Raw genomic sequence first — 18,917 nt, 5'->3', positions numbered from 1 at the left:
TTCTTCCTTGTCGTCCAGACATCAAATAATTAGGTTTCTTCGGGGTTTTCTTTTTCAAGTGCTCAGTGTTAAAGATCACTCACATTAGGGCCAGACACCACGGCTCATGCCTGTAATCCCAGCACTTTGGGAGGCCGAGGCGGGCAGAGCACTTGAGGTGGGGAGTTTGAGACCAGCCCGGCCAACTTGGTGAAACCCCACCTCTACTGAAAAAAATACAAAAATTAGCTGGGCGTGATGGTGCAGGCCTGTAGTCCTAGCCACTTGGGAGGCTGAGGCATGAGAATCGCTTGAACCCAGGAGGCAGAGGTTGTAGTGAGCCAAGATCACATCAGCACACTCTAGCCTGGGTGACAGAGCGAGACTCTGACTCAAAAAATAAATAAAATAAATATCACTTACATTAGATATACCCAAGGGGTGTTCTATAGAGACTTGGAAGCAGTGGTTATTGCAACAGGGGCACGGAAGTCATCTGGCTATGCCAGGGTGCCCAGGGGATACTCGGGGTGGGTGGCATGGTGCTGCTGGGGACTCACCGCACAGGACGCTCTGATTGACGCACTGCCAGGAGTAGCGCTCTGTCTTGGGGCTGCAGCCGGCCTCCTCAGCTCGAGTGTAGTAACAACAGTCGTGGCCATGGCAGCACCTGCGGATGTCACATGGGCAGGACAGCAGGTGGGTGAAGCTCTCTCCTGGCCCTCCTCTTGCCAGGACCATGGGTGACTGAAGACCCCCAGGGAGGCACAGCATCGTCTTATCTAAGTTTTCTTTTTTTTTAAGGGACAGGGTCTTTCTCTGTCACCCAGGCTGGACTGCAGAGGCACAATCATAGCTCACGGCAGCCTTGAACTCCTGGGCTCAAGCGATCCTCCTGCCTCAGCCTCTTGAGTAGCTGGAATTATAGGCACCTGCCACCATGCCCAGCTAATTTTTTGTATTTTTTGTAGAGATGAGGTTTCATCATGTTGGCGAGGCTGGTCTTGAACTCCTGACCTCAAGTGATCCGCCTGCCTCGGCCTCCCAAAGTGGTTGGATTTCAGGCGTGAGCCACTGCGCCTGGCCAACATTTAAAAGTTAGTTGTAAGCCAGGCATGGTGGTGTGGGCCTGTAGTCCCAGCTATTGGAGAGGCTGAGGCAGGAGGATCGCTTGATCTCAGGAGTTTGAGGCTGCAGTGAGCTACGATCATGCCACTGCACTCCAGCCTGGGTGACAGAGCAAGACCCTGTCTCTAAAATAATAATAATAATAAATAAATGAAATAAAAGCTGTAGATATCATGTCACTTGACCCCTATAATGACTTCAATGTGAATCTCCTAAAAATAAAGACATCTTCCCTTATAGCCAGCCACATGTCACCACCCTACCCAAGAAAATCAATAGAAATTTTCTAATATTGAGTCCACGTTCAAATGAACCCAATTATTCCCTGAATGCATTTTAAAGATGTTTAATTTCCAAATCAGGACCCAATCAGGTTTGCACATTGTGGTTGGCTCCAGTGTCTCTTTGGAGTCTCCTAGTCTGGAACTGGCACTTCACAGTGTGGTTTGGGACCAGCGGCATGAGCATCACCTGGGAATTTGCTAGAAATGCAACCTCACAGACCTCACTCACAACCTGAATCAAATTCTGGGGTGGGGTCGAGGAATCTGTTTTAACAAGCCAGGTGATTTTTTTTTTTTTTCGAGACAGGGTCTCGCTCTGTCACCCAGGCTGGAGTGCAGTGGCATGATCTCAGCTCACTGCATCCTCCACCTCCCTGGTTCAGGTGATTCTCCTGCCTCAGCCTCCCGAGTAGCTAGGACTACAGGTGCCTGCCACCATGCCCAGCTAATTTTTGTATTTTTAGTAGAGATGGGGTTTTGCTATGTTGGTCAGTCTGGTCTGGAACTTCTGACCTCAAGCAATCTGTCCACCTCAACCTCCCAAAGTGTTGGGATTATAGGCATGAGCCACTGTACCTGGCCTCAGCTAGTTGTCTTCATGGCTGTCTCTTCCTTTTATTTTATTTAATAATAATAATATTATTATTTTTGTGGAGATAGGGTCCCACTATGTTGCCTAGGCTGCCCTTGAACTCATGGCCTCAAGTGATTCTCTTGTCTTGCCTCCCAAGGCCCTAGAATTACTGATGTGAGCCACTGTGCCTGGGCTTTCTTAGTTCTGTGCTCATTAGTTCTTCTCTCTTTCTCTCCCTCCCTCTCTCTATTTTCCCCCTTTCCCTCTCTTCTGTTCCCTCTCTCCTCTGCAAAGAAACTGATTCCTCCCTTCCTGGGCACGTATTTCCCAGCCTTCATTGCTGTTAGATGTGCTCATGTGACTGGTTCTTGCTGATGGAAGGTGGGTGGAAACGACGCGGTCCCCTGTCTGGGGCTGAGATGGTTAAGATCATGGATCTGTCTTCTCCTGTCTGCATTGTTTGCTATCTACCAGCCGAGGACCCGAGAGACAGCAGAACCACAAGGTAGAGGTCCCTGAATTGCCATGTGGCACATCTGCCTTAGACTGTTATCTGAGCAGGTAATAAACTTCTGTGATGTTAAGCCACAGAGATTTCGGGGCTTATCTGTTCCAGCAGCCAGCATTACCGTAAGTAACAAACACATGGACTCTCTCTGCTTCTCTAGGCTTTCAACTAAACACAGCTGCCCCACGACTCCTAAGTTCTTATATTTTTAATTATAGAGGATATTGATTGGCTTCTCATCCAATTGTAACCCTCCAGGAGAGGCTGTAATGGGCCCAGCTTGGGACTCCTTGGAACCACTCCTAAAATGATCAGCTATGGCTGGTGGGGACAGTACTATGATTTGGAGATGACAGGAGGGCCCTCCACCCTTCCCTGCCAGTGAAAGGTAGGGCCATTCTTTTTTTTTTTAATTATTATTATTTTTAATAGAGCTGAAATCTCATTATGTTGCCCAAGCTGGTCTTGAACTCCCCAGCTCAAGAGGCAGGGCCGGGCGTGGTGGCTCATGCCTGTAATCCCAGCACTTTGGGAGGCAAGGCAGGCGAGGAGGATCACCTGAAGTCAGGAGTTCAAGACCAGCCTGGCCAACATGGCGAAACCCTTTCTCTACTAAAAATGCAAAAATTAGCTGGGTGTGGTGGCAGGCGCCTGTAATCCCAGCTACTTGGGAGGCTGAGGCAGGAGAATCTCTTGAACCCAGGAAGTGGAGGTTGCAGAGAGCTGAGATTGCACCATTGCACTCCAGCCTGGGCGACACAGTGAGACTCCATCTCAAAAAAGAAAAAAGAGGCATCAGGTCATCCTGCCTGTGACAGGAGGGCACTGCAAAATTACATGGCCAAGGGCATGGGTAGGGGGAAGGGTGAAGAGTTAGGGCCAAATAATGTAAACCTTACCTAATTTCCCACTGGAGAACACCCCCTTTCAGTCAATTACTTTGGGTGGTGCTCCAGCTCAGGGGTGGAGCAGGTGACAAAGACCTCAGCCAATCAGAGAACAACTTTGCCCATTTGGGACTACAGGCATGCACCATCATGCCTGCTAATTTAAAATATTTTTTGTAGAGGCCAGGCACCGGTGGCTCACGCCTGTAATCCCGGCACTTTGGGAAGCCGAGGCAGGCAGATCAGGAGGTCAAGAAATCGAGACCATCCTGGCCAACATTGTGAAACCCTGTCTCTACTAAAAATACAAAAATTGGCTGGCCCTGGTGGTGCACGCCTGTAGTCCAGCTACTCGGGAGGCTGAGGCAGGAGAATCGCTTGAGCCCGGGAGGCGGAGATTGCAGTGAGCCAAGATTGCACCACTGCACTCCAGCCTGGGCGATAGTGCGAGACTCTGTCTCGAAAAAAAAAGAATTTTTTTTTTTTTTTGGAGAGGCAGGGTTTTGCTATGTTGCCCAGGTTGGTCTTGAACTCCTGGGCTCAAGCGATCTGTCCACCTCAGCCTCCCAAAGTGCTGGAACTACAGGCATGAGCCACTGTGCCTGGCCGACTTTTCCTTTCCAAATGAACAAGTTTGGGTTGAGTTTTTCAGTCACTGAGACCAAACTGGCCCGAATGATTACACCAGTAATCTTAGCCTCAGAGGTGTGCATCTAGTCACAGAAGGGCTCGGTGGCTTCCAGTGTTCAAGGCTACTGGATTGCACAGGAGCTGTTATAGGACAAGCCCCGTGGATACTGGTGGCTCAGAGGTCTTACAGATGAGGTTTCACTGGGAACCAATCAGAACTCCCTTATTTGCAAGTAACAGACACCAAACTCGAATGGACTTGTGAGAATATGTTGGCTCATGTAATTGAAAAAGCCACTTGGGGCTGGGCGCAGTGGTTCACACCTGTAATCCCAGCACTTTGGGAGGCCAAGGTGGGGCAGATCACGTGAGGTCAGGAGTGCAAGACCAGCCTGGCCAACATGGTGAAACCCTGTCTTTACTAAAAATACAAAAATTAGTCGGGTGTGTTGGTGCGCGCCTGTAATCCCAGCTACACGGGAGGCTGAGGCAGTAGAATCACTTGAACCCGGGAGGCAGAGGTTGTAGTGAGCTGAGATCGTGCCATTGCACTCCAGCCTGGGTGACAGAGTGTGCTCCGTTTCGAAAAAGAAAGAAAAGAAAAGAAAAGAAAAAGCCATTTGGATTTCAGACACAGATCCTAGTACTCATATAACGCAATCAGAATCCATCTCTCCTCATCTCCTGGCCCTGCTTCATTTACTCTGTGCCGGCTTCATGCCTGGCCAGAATCTCCCTAAGCGGTGGCAAAGGCAGCCACCAGCAAGTCCAGGCTTACATCCCACGTGCTTAGCAACTCCAGTGAAAAGAGAACACATTTTCCCCTAATAGGTACACAAGGCCAGGAGCAGCCTAGCTTGGGCTAGGGGCACACAGCTGCTGCTCCGGGATGGAATGTGCTGATTGGCTAGACCTGGGTCATGTGGCCACCCCACAGAGCGAAGGGGTGGGGTCGGCCTCCGCTGAAGGAAGGACTGGTTCAAAGGAAGCTTGGGGTGCTATCACACAAAGCAGAACGAGTGGATGCTGAACAGGCAAAAATAGCAGACGTCTGCTACATCTCATTACTCTTAGCATCTTGTGGTCCTTATTACAATTGTAATGAACTATCACTCCAAATCCTCTACCTTCTACAATCACCTCCCATTTTCCTTTTTTAAAAAAAAGTATCATTATTATTTTTTGTCTCTGTCAAAAAAAAATAATAATTATTATTATATTGTCGCCCAGGCTGGAATGCAGTGGTGCGATCTTGGCTCACTACAACCTCCGCCTCCCGGGTTCAAGCGATTTTCCTGTCTCAGCCTCCTGAGTAGCTGGGATTACAGGCAGCCACCACTGTGCCCGGCTAATGTTTGTAGTTTTAGTACATGTTAGCCAGGCTGGTCTCAAACCCCTGACCTCAAGTGATCCACCCAGCTCGGCCTCCCAAAGTGCTAGGATGACAGGCATGAGCCAACGTGTTCAGCTAATTTTTGTATTTTTAGCAGAGATGGGGTTTTGACATGTTGGCCAGGCTGGTCTTGAATTCCTGACCTCAGGTGATCCGCCCCCCTGGGCCTCCCAAAGTGCTAGGATTATAGGTGTGAGCCACGGTGCCCGGCCCCATTTTCCTTTAACATCAACATTGAATGACTTTAGCCCACATACTAAGAAAAACCAAGGCCTGGCGTGGTGGCTCATGCCTGTAATCCCAGCACTCTACAAGGCTGTAGTGGGAGGATGGCTTGAGGCCAGGAGTTTGAGACTAGTCTGGGCAACATAGCAAGACCCTGTCCCTACAAAATAGAAATGAAGACATTAGCCAGGCCTGGTGGTGTGTGCCTATAGTCCCAGCTGTCTGAAAGGCTGAGGCAGGAGTGTCAGAGGCATTTGAACCTGAGCGACTCTATCTTGAATAGGGGCTGGGTAAAATAAGGCTAAGACCTGCTTGGCTGCATTCCCAGGAGGTTAAGGCATTCTAAATCACAGGATGAGACAGGAGGTTGGCACAAGATACAGGTCATAAAGACCTTGCTGATAGAACAGTTTGTAGGCCAGGCACGGTGGCTCACCCCTGTAATCCAAGCACTTTGGGAGGCTGAGGCGGGCAGATCACCTGAGGTCAGGAGTTCGAGACCAGCCTGACAAACATGGAGAAACCCATCTCTACTACAAAAATACAAAATTAGCCGGGCATGGTGGCACATGCCTGTAATTCCAGCTACTCAAGAGGCTGAGGCAGGAGAATCGCTTGAACCCAAGAGGTGGAGGTTGCGGTGAGCTGAGATTGTGCCATTGCACTCCAACCTGGGCAACAAGAGTGAAAATCTGTCTCAAAGAAAAAAAGAAAAGGGCCGGGTGCGCTAGTTCATGCCTGTAATCCCAGCACTTTGAGAGGCCGAGGCAGGTGGATCACGACGTCAGGAGTTCAAGACCAGCCTGGCCAATATGGTGAAACCCCGTCTCTACTAAAAATACAAAAATTAGCTGGGTGTGGTGACGTGCACCTGTAGTCCCAGCTACTCGGGAGGCTGAGGCAGAAGAATTGCTTGAACGTGGGAGTCGGAGGTTGCAGTGAGCCAAGATCATGCCACTGCACTCCAGCCTGGATGACAGAGTGAGAATCCATCTCAAAAAATAAAAATAAAAATAAAAAATAAATAAATAAATAAATTAATAATAACAATAAAAATGTTCAAAAAGGAAAACCAGGCCCCCTCCACAATGTCTCTGAGGCATCCCAAGATGGGGCTCCCCATCTCCTGAGTCCACCATGCTCAGCCCACTTCCTGGCTGTCCTTCTCTGCTCTTGGCCTCTGGAGCCATTGTCCCCTTTCTTCGCCTCCAAATCAAAACCTCTGTTTTCGTCCATTGCACCAAAGCTCCACTAACCCAAGGCTGGGTGAGGAACAGTCTCCTCCCCTCAGCTGCCAGTAATTACCTCTAAATTACTTTTCTTACACCCACATTTCCACCCTAAACCAGACACTAGATGGGTGTATAGATGTTGACATTTCAGAGAGAGAGATGCTGTTTGGTGACTCTCCCATGGTGATGTGACCGTAAGTTGAGTAGTCATCTATGGCTCTGTGTGAAGGGTGTCATGGGTTCTGTGATCACTCCTTCCACTAGCCCTTGCTTTGGCCCACTTAGCTGTGACTGCTGAGGAGTTGGGAAAATTTGCATAGGCCTCAAGGAGTGTCTTGGGAAAAAAGGAATCAAGGCTACAACTCTCTTCCTTCTGAAGTTTAATTTATTTTATTTTATTATTTTATTTTATTTATTTTAATTTTTTGAGATGGAGCTTTGCTCTATCACCCAGGCTGGAATGCAATGGTGTGATCTCGGCTCACTGCAACCTCCACCTCCTGAGTTCAAGTGATTCTCCTGCTTCAGCCTCCCCAGTAGCTGGGATTACAGGTGCCTGCCACTATGCCCGGCTAATTTTGTAGTTTTAGTAGAGACGGGGTTTCACCATGTTGGCCAGGCTGGTCTCAAACTCCTGACCTCAAGTGATCTACCCCCCTCAGCTTCCCGAAGTGCTGGGATTACGGGTGTGAGCCACTGCACCCGGACTTGAAGTTTAATGTTTTTTTTATTTTTTATTTTTGAGACGGAGTTTTACTCTTGTTGTCCAGGCTGGAGTGCAATGGTACGATCCGTAAGATTTAGGTCAGATAGAAAGATACATTTCTGTATATTCATTTTACACTTTTTATTTTTTTGTAGATACGGAGTCTTGCTGTGTTGCCCAGGCTGGTATCAAACTCCTGGCCTTAAGCAATCCTCCCAACTCAGCCTCCCAAGGTGCTGGTATTACAGGCATGAACCACTGCACCTGGCCTCATTTTACACTTTAATGGGCTGGATTTTGCAGTAGTCATGATTAGGAGGGCACTGCACACCACAAAGCCTAAGAGGTAACTAGCTTATTTGGGGTATTTTGGGAATTTTTTTTTTTTTTTGAGAAGGACCTTCTCTCTTGCTGCCCAGGCTGGAGTGCAATGGTGTCATCTTGGCTCCGCCTCCCATATTCAAGCGATTCTCCTGCCTCAGCATCCCAAGTATCTGGAGTTACAGGCATGCACCACCATGCCTGGCTAATTTTGTATTTTTTTAGTAGAGAAGGGGTTTCACCATGTTGGTCAGGCTGGTCTCGAACTCCTGACCTCAGGTGACCCACCCAACTTGGTGTTCCAAAGTGCTGGGATTACAGGTGTGAGCCACTGCGCCCGGCCAACTCCACTGTTAAGGCAGCAGGTGCAGTGGATATTACAGCTATTCACACCCCTGCAGATAAACACAGAAGTCACCCTACCACAACTATTCTCCTAATGCTGCCTTCGTCCTGAGCTTCCTGTGCTAGTGGCAAGTCAGATGCAAGGAAAATCCAGAGTAAAAATAAAAAACAATAACAGGCACAGTCTCATCAGACTATGAAACCCTGTGAACCCTGTGAAATGAAAATGACAGATGTATGTATAAAGCAAGAATTTCAAGGCACACATTCTGACATTAACTTTGTATTAAGTGCCCTCAAATGTACTCTCTTCCCCTCTTTCAGTTCTCAAGGGAAGAGCAAATAACACTCCTTCCAAATAACACTCCTAAATCAACACCTGAAGAATGAATGATACCCTAGGCAAATATAAAACTTGCAGACCTATTTCACCCAATACCATAGAAAGAGAAAACGGTGAACTTAACCCCCTCATTAAAAGCACAAGGGGAGGCTGGGCTTGGTGGCTCATGCCTGTAAACCTAGCACTTTGGGAGGCCAAGGCAGGCGGATCACTTGAGGTCAGGAGTTTGAGACCAGCCTGGCCAATATGGTGAAACCCCATCTCTACTAAAAATATAAAAATTAGCTGGGTGTGGTGACAGGTGCCTGCAATCCCAGCTACTCAGGAGGCTGAGGCAGGAGAATAGCTTGAACCCAGGAGGTGGAGGTTGCAGTGAGCTGAGATCACGCCACGGCACTCCAGCCTGGGGGACGGTAAGACTCCATCTTACACACACACACACACACACACACACACACACACACAAAGAAGCGTGAGGGGAACTTACTTCTCGGGCGACTCTGAGTGGCCCCTGTGCTTCCGTCCTGATGAGTTTCCATACACGTCATCTTCGTTTTCATCCACATCTTCATCATCGATGCTTTTCACATCAAGCTTCTGGTACCCAAACTCCCTGTTCAAAGACAGGGAATCAATTTTCCACGAGTTGCTGCTCTGACTTCCATTGGAGTTTGGCCCGAAGGGGCTTTCAAAGGCGGACATGATATTGACAGAGGAGCGGTCGGAGTTGTCCTCTGAGCTCTCCCCTGCCCCAGATGTCTTTTTAAACATGTCCCCAGAGTTCTGCTCATCTTCCTCATCATCAAATGAGATAATGTTGGTCACTTTCTTTTTCTTCTTCCGCTCCTTTTTGCATTTGGCATCTGGCAAAAAAAAAAAAAAAAAAGATACAGTATAAGAAAAAGTAGGCAAGACAAAAGGATGATGAAACCAACTCACTTCCAGTTTGTGGAAAATACTATTCGAGTGAGAAATACACTGTAACATGAATTCAGACTTTTTAAAATCCTCAGTGAAAATCTGTGTACAGAAGATTGAGCAGAATGGATGCAGGCCTCTCCCACTGATTTAAATAAACACACTACAGAGCACACCTTGAAACTGTTCCTTCTAAGCAGTCATTTTGATGTGAAGGATGCTACCATTACCAAAATGATCTTCAATGCTTCACTTTGGAAAATATTCTCATAGCTGGTAGATGAGACCAGGAGAACCAGCTGGGGGGTGTAGTCAAGTGTTGAGCAGCCTCAAATTCCTGCCATTCCTGTGCAATGCCCCATTGCAATGGGTCTTTGTGGCTCCTCCCAGCCAGAGGTGATGTCTATTTCTGCACCCTCTTGAATCTGACTGGCGTAGTGCTCTGCCTTTTTTTTTTTTTTTTAAGAGTTGGGGCATCTCGCTCTATTGCCCAGGCTGGAGTATAATGGTGCAATCATAGCTCACTGTAAACTCAAATTCCTGGGATCAAACAATCCTCTGCCCTCAGCCTCCCGAGTAGCTGGGACTACAGGTGCATGCCACAACACCCAGCTAATTTTATTATTATTTGTAGAGATGAGGTCTTGCTGTGCTTCCCAGGCTAGTCTCAAAACTCCTGGCCTCAAGCAATACTCCCACCTCAGCCTCCTAAATTGCTGGGATTATAGGCATGAGCCACCATGCCCTGCTTTTACCAAAAGAATGTGGCAGAAAGGGCCGGGTGAGGTGGCTCATGCCTATAATCCCAGCACTTTGGGAGGTCAAGGCGGGTGGATCACCTGAGGTCAGGAGTTCAAGACCAGCCTGGCAAACATGGTGAAACCCCGTCTCTATTAAAAATACAAAAAAAAAAAAATTAGTTGGGCATGGTGGCAGGTGCCTGTAATTCCAGCTACTTGGGAGGCTGAGGCAGGAGAATTTCTTGAACATGGGAGGCAGAGGTTGCAGTGAGCTGAGATTGCACCATTGCACTCCAGTCTGGGTGACAGAGCAAGACTCTGTCTCAAAAAAAAAAAAAAAAAAAGTGGCAGAAATAACACTGTGTGAGTTCTAGTAGCTAGGCGTTAAAAGGTCTCAGCTTTGCCTTTGCTCTCCTGGACAGTGGCCCTGACCCCATACATAAAGAAGCCAGTTCAGCCGACTGGAGGATGAGAGTCCATGAGTAGAATCTGAGCAGCCCCAGCACGGATTCCAGACATGTGGATGGGGCCATCTTGGATCTTCCAATCTAACCACGAGCTCCCATGAGTGAGCCGAAGGAGCCCAGCAGCAGAGCCACCATGCCAACCTACACAAAAAAGTAACGAACTGCGGTGGTTTTAAGCCACTACATTTTTAAATCACTTCTTATATAGCAAATGCTAACTGAAAAAGAAATCAAGCTTGCCTTAGTGACCAGCTCTCACAGAAGACACTTTGTGCCCCTATTTTAATCATCACACTTGGATGTAAGACACTTTGAGCCAATTCCAAAAACCCAATCTGTCTAAACCAATGTGTGATGTGGTGAGGCCTCACTGGTATAGCACAACTCTGAGATCACCTCAAAAGCAGTTCCAAAAATGGGTGGGACTGCTACTCCTGTGGGTGTAGAAATTTCAGTGTCTGTTACACAAAGCTGTCAACAGCCCTATCTCCTACAAGGTTCATGCAGGGTCACCATCAATAATTCCAAAGGGATGGCCACAGTTACTGCCTTGTTTAAGAGATTTGAGAATACTAAGTACTTAAGCCCAAAATTTCCAATTTCAACCAGATGCAGTGGCTCACACCTGTAATCCCAGCACTTTGGGAGGCCAAGGCAGGAGGATCACTTGAGGCCAGGAGTTCAAGACCAGCCTGGGCAACATGGCAAGACCCTGTCTCTACATATATACACATACATACTACAACAAAATTTCCAATTTTGCTGTAGTAACATCTTAATGTCCCAAAGGAATCAAAGGGTATTGAAAATTTCTCACCAAATTAATCTTAACTGAATCAACTTTCTTTTTTTATATTTAATTTTTTAATTAAAATTTTTAAAAAACAGGCTGGACACAGTGGCTCACGCCTGTAATCCTAGCACTTTAAGAGGCCAGGGCAGGCAGATCACCTGAGGTCAGGAGTTCAAGACCAGCCTGGCCAACATGGGGAAACCCTGTCTCTGCTAAAAATACAAAAAGAAACCAGGCATGTTGGCACATGCCTATAGTCCCATCTACTCGGGAGGTTGAGGCAGGAGAATTGCTTGAACCCAGGAGGTGGAGGTTGCAGTGAGCTGAGATCATGCCACTGCACTCCAACCCGGGCAATAGAGCGAGACTCTGTCTCAAAAAAAAAAAAAAAAAGTTAAAAAATTGAGACAGGGTCTCACTACATTGCCCAGGCTGGTCTAGAACCCTTGAACTCAAGTGATCCTCCTGCCTCGGCCTCCCAAAGTGCTAGGATTACAGGCATGAGACACCATGCCCAGCCTGAATCAACTCTCTTTTGCCTCCCCAGAGCCTAGAGTCAAACCTGACAACTCCTCTCTTTCCTGAGGCCTTAAATGCCATCCCCAATCAGAGGCAAGCCCAATGGCAGATGTTCCCCATAGCAGTCTATGCTTGGCTTTCATCCCTTTTATCCTAAGGATCATAAATTATATATTTTGTCATGAACTACCCACCCACACCCATCCCAAAGGAGACTGCAGGCTACCTGCTGGCAATCTGTCTTTCCTATTCGGCTCACCGCCTAACACACAGAATACGATGAAGGAACAAATAAAGGAATGAATGAATGAGGATCAACGTCATCTGGCTCCCGGTGTCTCTCACACCCTCACTTTCCATTCGCTATGGTTGAGCTGTTCATTTTTCCACCCAGCAATTCTCACATCTAGGTAAGGCCATCAGAGCCCTTTCAGAGTGAATGAGGATGAGAAACAGAAACACAAATGGAAAACGCAAGTGCACTGGACTCCATTCCCCTTGGAATGACTTTCAGATGACGAGGTATGTCCACCCCATCAGCCACATTCTGATTCCCTCTGCTCCGCCTCGAGCACCGGTTCCCACTCACCAGCACTGACATTCCTGGACACGACGGGCAAGGGGTCGGTCTCCTGTTCAGGTTTGATGAGGATGGAGATGGCAGAGGAGGCTGTGATCTCCCTGAACAGGCTGCTCACTCCTTGCGTGGACTCCTTCAGCAAGGTCACATTCTGCGTTGACTCCTTTAAGAGGTCTGAAACGGTGGGAGCAAACTTACTCTGCCCGTTCAAATCCTTGTTGTCAATGTTAATCGCAAAGAGTATGGAGTTCGGACCTGTCCAAAAAAAGGGAAAAGTCTGGAGTGCTTGCTGATGGGCAGTCATACCACCAATAAGAGAAGACAGCTGCAGACAACAGATTACAGAAGAGGAGACACGCTGATCTTAAATAGGTATAAAAATACCTGCCACACAGAGGTTGCAGGGAGCCGAGATCGTGCCACTGCACTCCAGCCTGGGTGACAGAGCAAGACTCGGCCTCAAAAAAAAAAAAAAACCTCCCATGAAACTGGGGTCAGCAGACATCCGTTATCGTGGGAGTTGAGTCATGCCACATTCTCTCCCTAATAGCCAGGAAGATGAATATGAATAAGAATTCAACTGGGAGGAGGTAAAGGCACAAGTCCCGGGATCAGGCTGCCTGGGGGTAAATCCCAGCACTGCCACCTACTAGCTACAAGACCTTGATCCAGGCTGGGCATGGTGGCTCACACCTGTAATCCCAGCACTTTGGGAGGCTGAGACAGGCGGATCACCTGAGGTCGGGAGTTCGAGACCAGCCTGACCAACATGGAGAAACCCCATCTCTACTAAAACTACAAAATTAGCCAGGTGTGGTGGTGCATGCCTATAATCCCAGCTACTCAGGAGACTGCAGCAGGAGAATCACTTGAACCCAGGAGGCAGAGGTTGTGGTGAGCCAAGATCATGCCATTGCACTCCAGCCTGGGCAACAAGAGTGAAACTCCGTCTCAAAAAAAAAAAAAAGACCTTGGTCCAGCAACTTATCATCTCCCTGTACTCCAGTCGCCTTATCTGTAAGATGGGGACAATATTATCTTCCTCACAGGATTGTAAGTATTAAAGGCAATCACTCATAAAACACTCAGCTCCATAAACCATCAAATGTGCACTGGTAACATCATCATCATTACTGTGGACAGAAACTTACACTGGGCATCTTATGATCTACAAAGGAAATCATGGTCAAATTCTTTTTCTCATCAATGGACAGGACTAACATAACCCCAGATATATGAGTTTAGTATAAATTTTCAAGGAAAAACAAAAAGGAGGCAACAAAGAACTTGGAAAGAGGAAGCAAGTTGCCCACTTCAGTCCAGCTGATTCCACCTTTCACCCTTTGAGTCAAAGGGTGAACAATGTAACAGTCCACCGACTAACATCAACCCAGGGTCTCTCCATGTTGATTCGTCGTGTGTGCGACTCCTGATCTCACATGATTCTCTCACAGCCCCATGAAGATGACTGCTGAGACAGCATGATTCCCACCTCACAGAGAGGAAAGAAAAGGCAGCAAAGCTTACGGCATCTGCCCCAGGTCACCAGGTAGCAAGGAGTAAAGCCAGGATTCAAAGGTAGGTCTCCCACCTCCAATTCCCCGCAATGCATATTACATCTCCAAAGCCCAGCTAAAAACCTTCAAATCTTCACTTTCTCTGCCAGGGTCTCACATTCTAGATAAATGGACCCAACACTGTGGTTGGGCATGGTGGCTCACACCTGCAATCCCAACGCTTTGGAAGGCCAAGGCGGGTGGATCACTTGAGCCCAAGAGTTTGAGACCAGCTTGACCAACATAGTGAAACTCTATCTCTATTAAAATACAAAAATTAGCTGGGCGTGGTGGCAGGCGCCTGTAATCCCAGCTTCTCGGAAGGTTGAGATAGGAAAATGACTTGAACCCAGGAGGCGGAGGTTGCAGTGAGCTGAGGTTGCATCACTGCACTCCAGCCTGGGTGACAGTGAGGCTCTCTCTTTAAAGAAATAAAAATTTAAAAACCAACATTCAGTGCTAGTAAAAGAAGGACAGCAGCAAGTGACTCATTGAGTTGTTGAGGGACAGAAGAATCACAACATTCCATGGCGCTGTGGAATTGCCCCAAGGCAGCCCCTCTGCCATGTGTCACAAGGCCTGGCGCCCTGGTCTGGGCCAGGCTTACCTGCTGCCGTGGTAGGAAGCATACTGGACCTCTCTTCATCCATCACAAAAGACCAGTCTTCATAAAAAGTACTGCAGATTGAAAGAGAAAAGGAAATCGTTCTTAGCAGTGGTTCTCTGTGTCCATTAACCAGGAAATTCCATTAGACGGCTCCCTGGAAGATCTGCACCTGGTCACCCCAGGAGGGATATGATTTGTCTGAGGTCTCTGCTGGTTTAAAGCTTCTGGTTACAAACAGAAGATTGAACACATACATCCTACAACTTCTTCGCTGGTCCCCCCCGACCCTCAGCTTTAGAGTACTAAAATAGACATGATATGTAAATATATTTATAAAGCAGCAAAGTAGAACGGAGCAGTCAGGTGGGTGACTTCCACTCAAGCAATGTCCCCAAGAGACAGACAGGAAATCCAAGCCTGCCAACAGGGCTCGCCTGATTTGCCTAATACAAGAAGAGATCATTTCAGACAGAAATTACAGAGCCTCTATGGCTTCATCAACCAGGGCATTTAATATAATGCCTGCCTTGGCCAGGCATGGTGGCTCACACCTGTAATCCCAGCACTTTGGGAGGCCAGGGTGGGAGGATCACTAGAGGTCAGGAGTTCAAGACCAGTCTGGCCAACACAGTGAAACCCCATCTCTACTAAAAATATAAAAAATTAGCTGGGCATGGTGGCAGGTGCTTGTAATCCCAGCTACTCGGGAGGCTGAGGCAGGAGAGTCGCTTGAACCCAGAGGCTTGGTAAGCAGAGATCACGCCACTGTACTCCAGCTTGGGCGAAAGAGCGAGACTCCACCTCAAAATAATAATAATAATAATAATAATAATAATAATAATAATAATATAATGCCTGCCTAGGTTACAGGCCTGAAAGCCCACATTATCCTTGGAAAAGGCTAGGAGGCTAAAAATGCCCCACAAATCTAGATGGCAGTTGGGGTAGGGGTGTCAAGGAAGCCCACAGGGCCTGTCCAAGGTCATCTAGCCAATAAATGGTCCAGCCAGGGCTTAAAAGCAGGTCTCCCGAGTCCAGCTTCCAAGCTCTCTCTGACTTCATGTTAAGCAATGGAAACCAAAAATCCCCAATGCCATAACTTCCCCGCCAGGTCATTGAATTCTACATTAATCAAGGAAAAAGTCAATTTCACTAAAGCAAAGTCAGGGATACATGACCTGTAGTTGACTGAGAGACTGGAAAAATTAGCCACTGAAGTGACTGAATACAACTAACAGAAAGAAAGAAGAGGAGAATTTCCAATATACTTTCCCAGAAAATGTTAGTAGACGTACAAACCACATGCTCAAGCTGACATTCTGACTGCACCTGATTCCTAAAATCATAATCCTTTAAAAATCTGAGCCCGTTTTCACGCATCTAAATGAATGTGTTTTCCCAACATCCAGCTGGGGAAGTGGCTGGTGATCCAGGTAAAGTCAACTGTGATTCTTACCTGCTGGACTGACTTCTCCTTGTTGGTCACTTCAACTTTGAGACTGAGTATGTAACTCTGAACTACGCGTAAATGATATGCTGGAAGGAGCTTCACAGAAATTCACTTCAAAAAAAAGGAGTAGGTCAGACACAGTAGCTCACACCTGTAATCCCAGCACTTTGGGAGGCCGAGGTGGGAGGATCACGAGGTCAGGAGATTGAGACCATCCTGGCTAACACGGTGAAACCCCGTCTCTACTAAAAATACCAAAAATTAACCAGGCATGGTGGCGGGCACTGGTAGACCCAGCTACTTGGGAGGCTGAGGCAAGGAGAATCGCTTGAACCCAGGAGGCAGAGGTTACAGTGAGCCAAGATTGCACCACTACACTCCAGTCTAGGCAAAAAAGTGAGACTTCTTCTCCAAAAAAAGGAAAGAAAGAAACAGGAGTGTGTTTTCCTTAACTAAAGCTGGTTAATGCCCTAGAGGTCCAGACATTCTCAGCCTCCGAACTCCGACCGTGAGCAGTACACAGGTGTCGTCAGTGTCAGTCCTCCTGGCTCCCAAGCCCTCCCATTTTGGACACATAGAGTCTTGCCATACAATTGAACAAGGAGCCACAGGCAACAGAGAACTTTAAGGGTATTTTTAAGAGCCCCAGTGCACAATCCCAGAAGATCTGAGACATTACCAGTAGAGAGGTGACCACAGCAGTAGATAAAGCAGAAGAGGAGACCTAAACTAGGGAACACAGGGCAAGATATAAAATCAAGGGAACACGCCACACTACTCACAAACTGCCCACTTATTGAATTCAGTGAAATTTCACTGTTGAAGATCTGGGCGGTGCTGATCAGGAAGTTACTTAAGGAACCAGAACAGGATTCATCAGGGTCGCTCCGTATCACTCAAGGACACAAAACAACTTGTCTAGTCCACCATTCTCAGAGCAAAAGTAATGGCCACGGCCAGGCACAGTAGCTCACGCCTGTAACCCCAGCACTTTGGGAGGCCTAGGCGGGTGGATCACCTGAGGTCTGGAGTTCGAGACCAGCCTGGCCAACATGACTAAACCCCGTACGCACTAAAAATACAAAAAATCAGCTGGTGGTACACGCCTGTAATCCCAGCTACTCAGGAGGCTGAGGCAGGAGAATCACTCGAACTGGGGAGATGGAGTTTGCAGTGAGCCCAGATAGCAGCAGTGCACTCCAGCCTGGGCAACAGAGTGAGGCTCCATCTCAAAAACAAACAAACAAACAAAAATGACTTCCTTCCCCAATGTAAAATTTCCATGTTTTTTTCAGTTTGGGATTGAATGAATGCAAGAATCCCAAATTAAAATTCTGCACCTGGCATGGTAGCTCATACCTGTAATCCCAGCACTTTGGGAGGCTGAGGCGGGAAGATTACTTGAACCTAGGAGTTCGAGACCAGCCTGGGCAACACACTGAGACCCCATCGCTACAAAAATTTTTTTTAAATTAGCCAGGCAGGGTGGCATACACTTAGGGTCCTAGCTGCTCAGGAGGCTGAGGTGGGAGGATTGCTTGAGCCAGGGAGGTCCAGGCTACAATGACCCGTGTTCATGCCACTGCACTCCAACTTGGGAAACAAAGCAAGACCCTGTCTTTAAAAAAAAAAAAAAAAAAAATCCAGAAAGTGAAGAGGAAGCTATGTCCTAGGACAACAGCTCTCTCCACATCCAAGCTGGCTGTATGCAAGTGCCATGCCGAGCCCGTTACAGGCAGTCTCTCAATGATTCTCCCCCAAGTTTCTCCACAGCTCAGCAGAACACTCCGGAGCTGTCAGAGGGAGGCCCACTTGCCCCAGATCGGGGAACTAGGATGAAAATCCAGGTGGTCTGACTACAGACTCCAAGATCTTCACCCCTTGCTCCATCCCATTCCAGGTCCCATCCCGGCCATGTACCTGAGCCTGCAGCGGTCGGCCAGGAGCATGTGCAGGTAGCGCTCCAGGGAGTGTTCGTTGAGGGCACAGCGCAGCCAGGTGCGGCCCCGGCCCACGTCTGAGGCGATGTGGCGCAGGGAGTAGAAGCGCTGCAGCTCGTGCTTGTTGAGGACCTCCTTCACGTAGTACCAGAACACGGGCTCTATGGAGAGAGGGCACAGGCGCCCGGCACTCGGCCTGGGGCACTCAGCACTGGGAGAGGAACACACAAAGCCTCTAGGTGATGTTGGAGATTGTAACAGAGTATCCCCTTAGCATGGAAAAGGTAGGAGATAACACCAAAGACATGGTATCAACCCAGATACTCATCAATAGTGGACTAGATAAACAAAATGTGGTACCTTTACACAAAGGAATACTATGCAGCCATGAAAAAGAACAAAATTGTATCCTATGCAGCAACATGGATGACTGGAGGCCATTATCCTAAGCGAATTACACAGAAATAGAAAACGAAATAGTGGATAGTCTCACTTATAAATGGAAGCTCAACACTGTGTACACACAGACATAAAGATGGCCAACAACAGACACTGGGGACTGCTAGAGAGAGTAGAGAGGGAGGAGAGCACGGACTGAAAAACTACCTACCAGGTACTATGTTCACTACCTGGGAGATGGGTTCAATCGTGCCCTGAACCTCGGCATCACACAATGTACCCAGGTAACAAACCTGCACATGTACCCCCTGAATCTAAAATAAAAATTGAGGCTGGGAACGGTGGCTCATGCCTGTAATCGCAGCACTTGGGAGGCTGATGTGGTGGATCACT

General features: G+C 47.8%; 1 protein-coding gene across 1 annotated transcript; it reads right to left on the bottom strand.

Annotated features, from left to right (window-relative positions):
• Window positions 1–3,727: 3,727 nt before the first annotated feature.
• Window positions 3,728–18,244, bottom strand: LOC100973662 (putative protein SNX29P2). Its single transcript, XM_063597560.1, has 5 exons — window positions 18,106–18,244; window positions 14,736–14,806; window positions 12,582–12,827; window positions 9,043–9,418; window positions 3,728–4,573 (listed from the first exon to the last, which is right to left on the bottom strand). The coding sequence occupies exons 1-5, from the start codon at window positions 18,132–18,134 to the stop codon at window positions 4,489–4,491; spliced, it is 807 nt and encodes a 268-aa protein (XP_063453630.1). The 5' UTR covers window positions 18,135–18,244; the 3' UTR covers window positions 3,728–4,488.
• Window positions 18,245–18,917: the final 673 nt, after the last annotated feature.

Source organism: Pan paniscus, chromosome 18 (assembly GCF_029289425.2).
Source record: "Pan paniscus chromosome 18, NHGRI_mPanPan1-v2.0_pri, whole genome shotgun sequence".
In the NCBI taxonomy this organism is placed as follows: Eukaryota; Metazoa; Chordata; class Mammalia; order Primates; family Hominidae; genus Pan; species Pan paniscus.
This window is presented reverse-complemented; position numbering and strand designations above follow the sequence as displayed.

What these genes read in the sequence shown, in the direction of transcription:
- LOC100973662 (XM_063597560.1), bottom strand. Translation starts at nt 18,134, where the DNA reads ATGCTCCTGGCCGACCGCTGCAGGCTCAG. An exon ending in GCCGACCGCTGCAGGCTCAG is followed by an intron (nt 14,807 to 18,105) that starts GTACATGGCCGG and finishes TTCAATCTGCAG; the next exon opens with TACTTTTTATGAAGACTGGT. An exon ending in CACTCAGAGTCGCCCGAGAA is followed by an intron (nt 4,574 to 9,042) that starts GTAAGTTCCCCT and finishes CTTTCTTTTTCG; the next exon opens with AAACGGAGCACACTCTGTCA.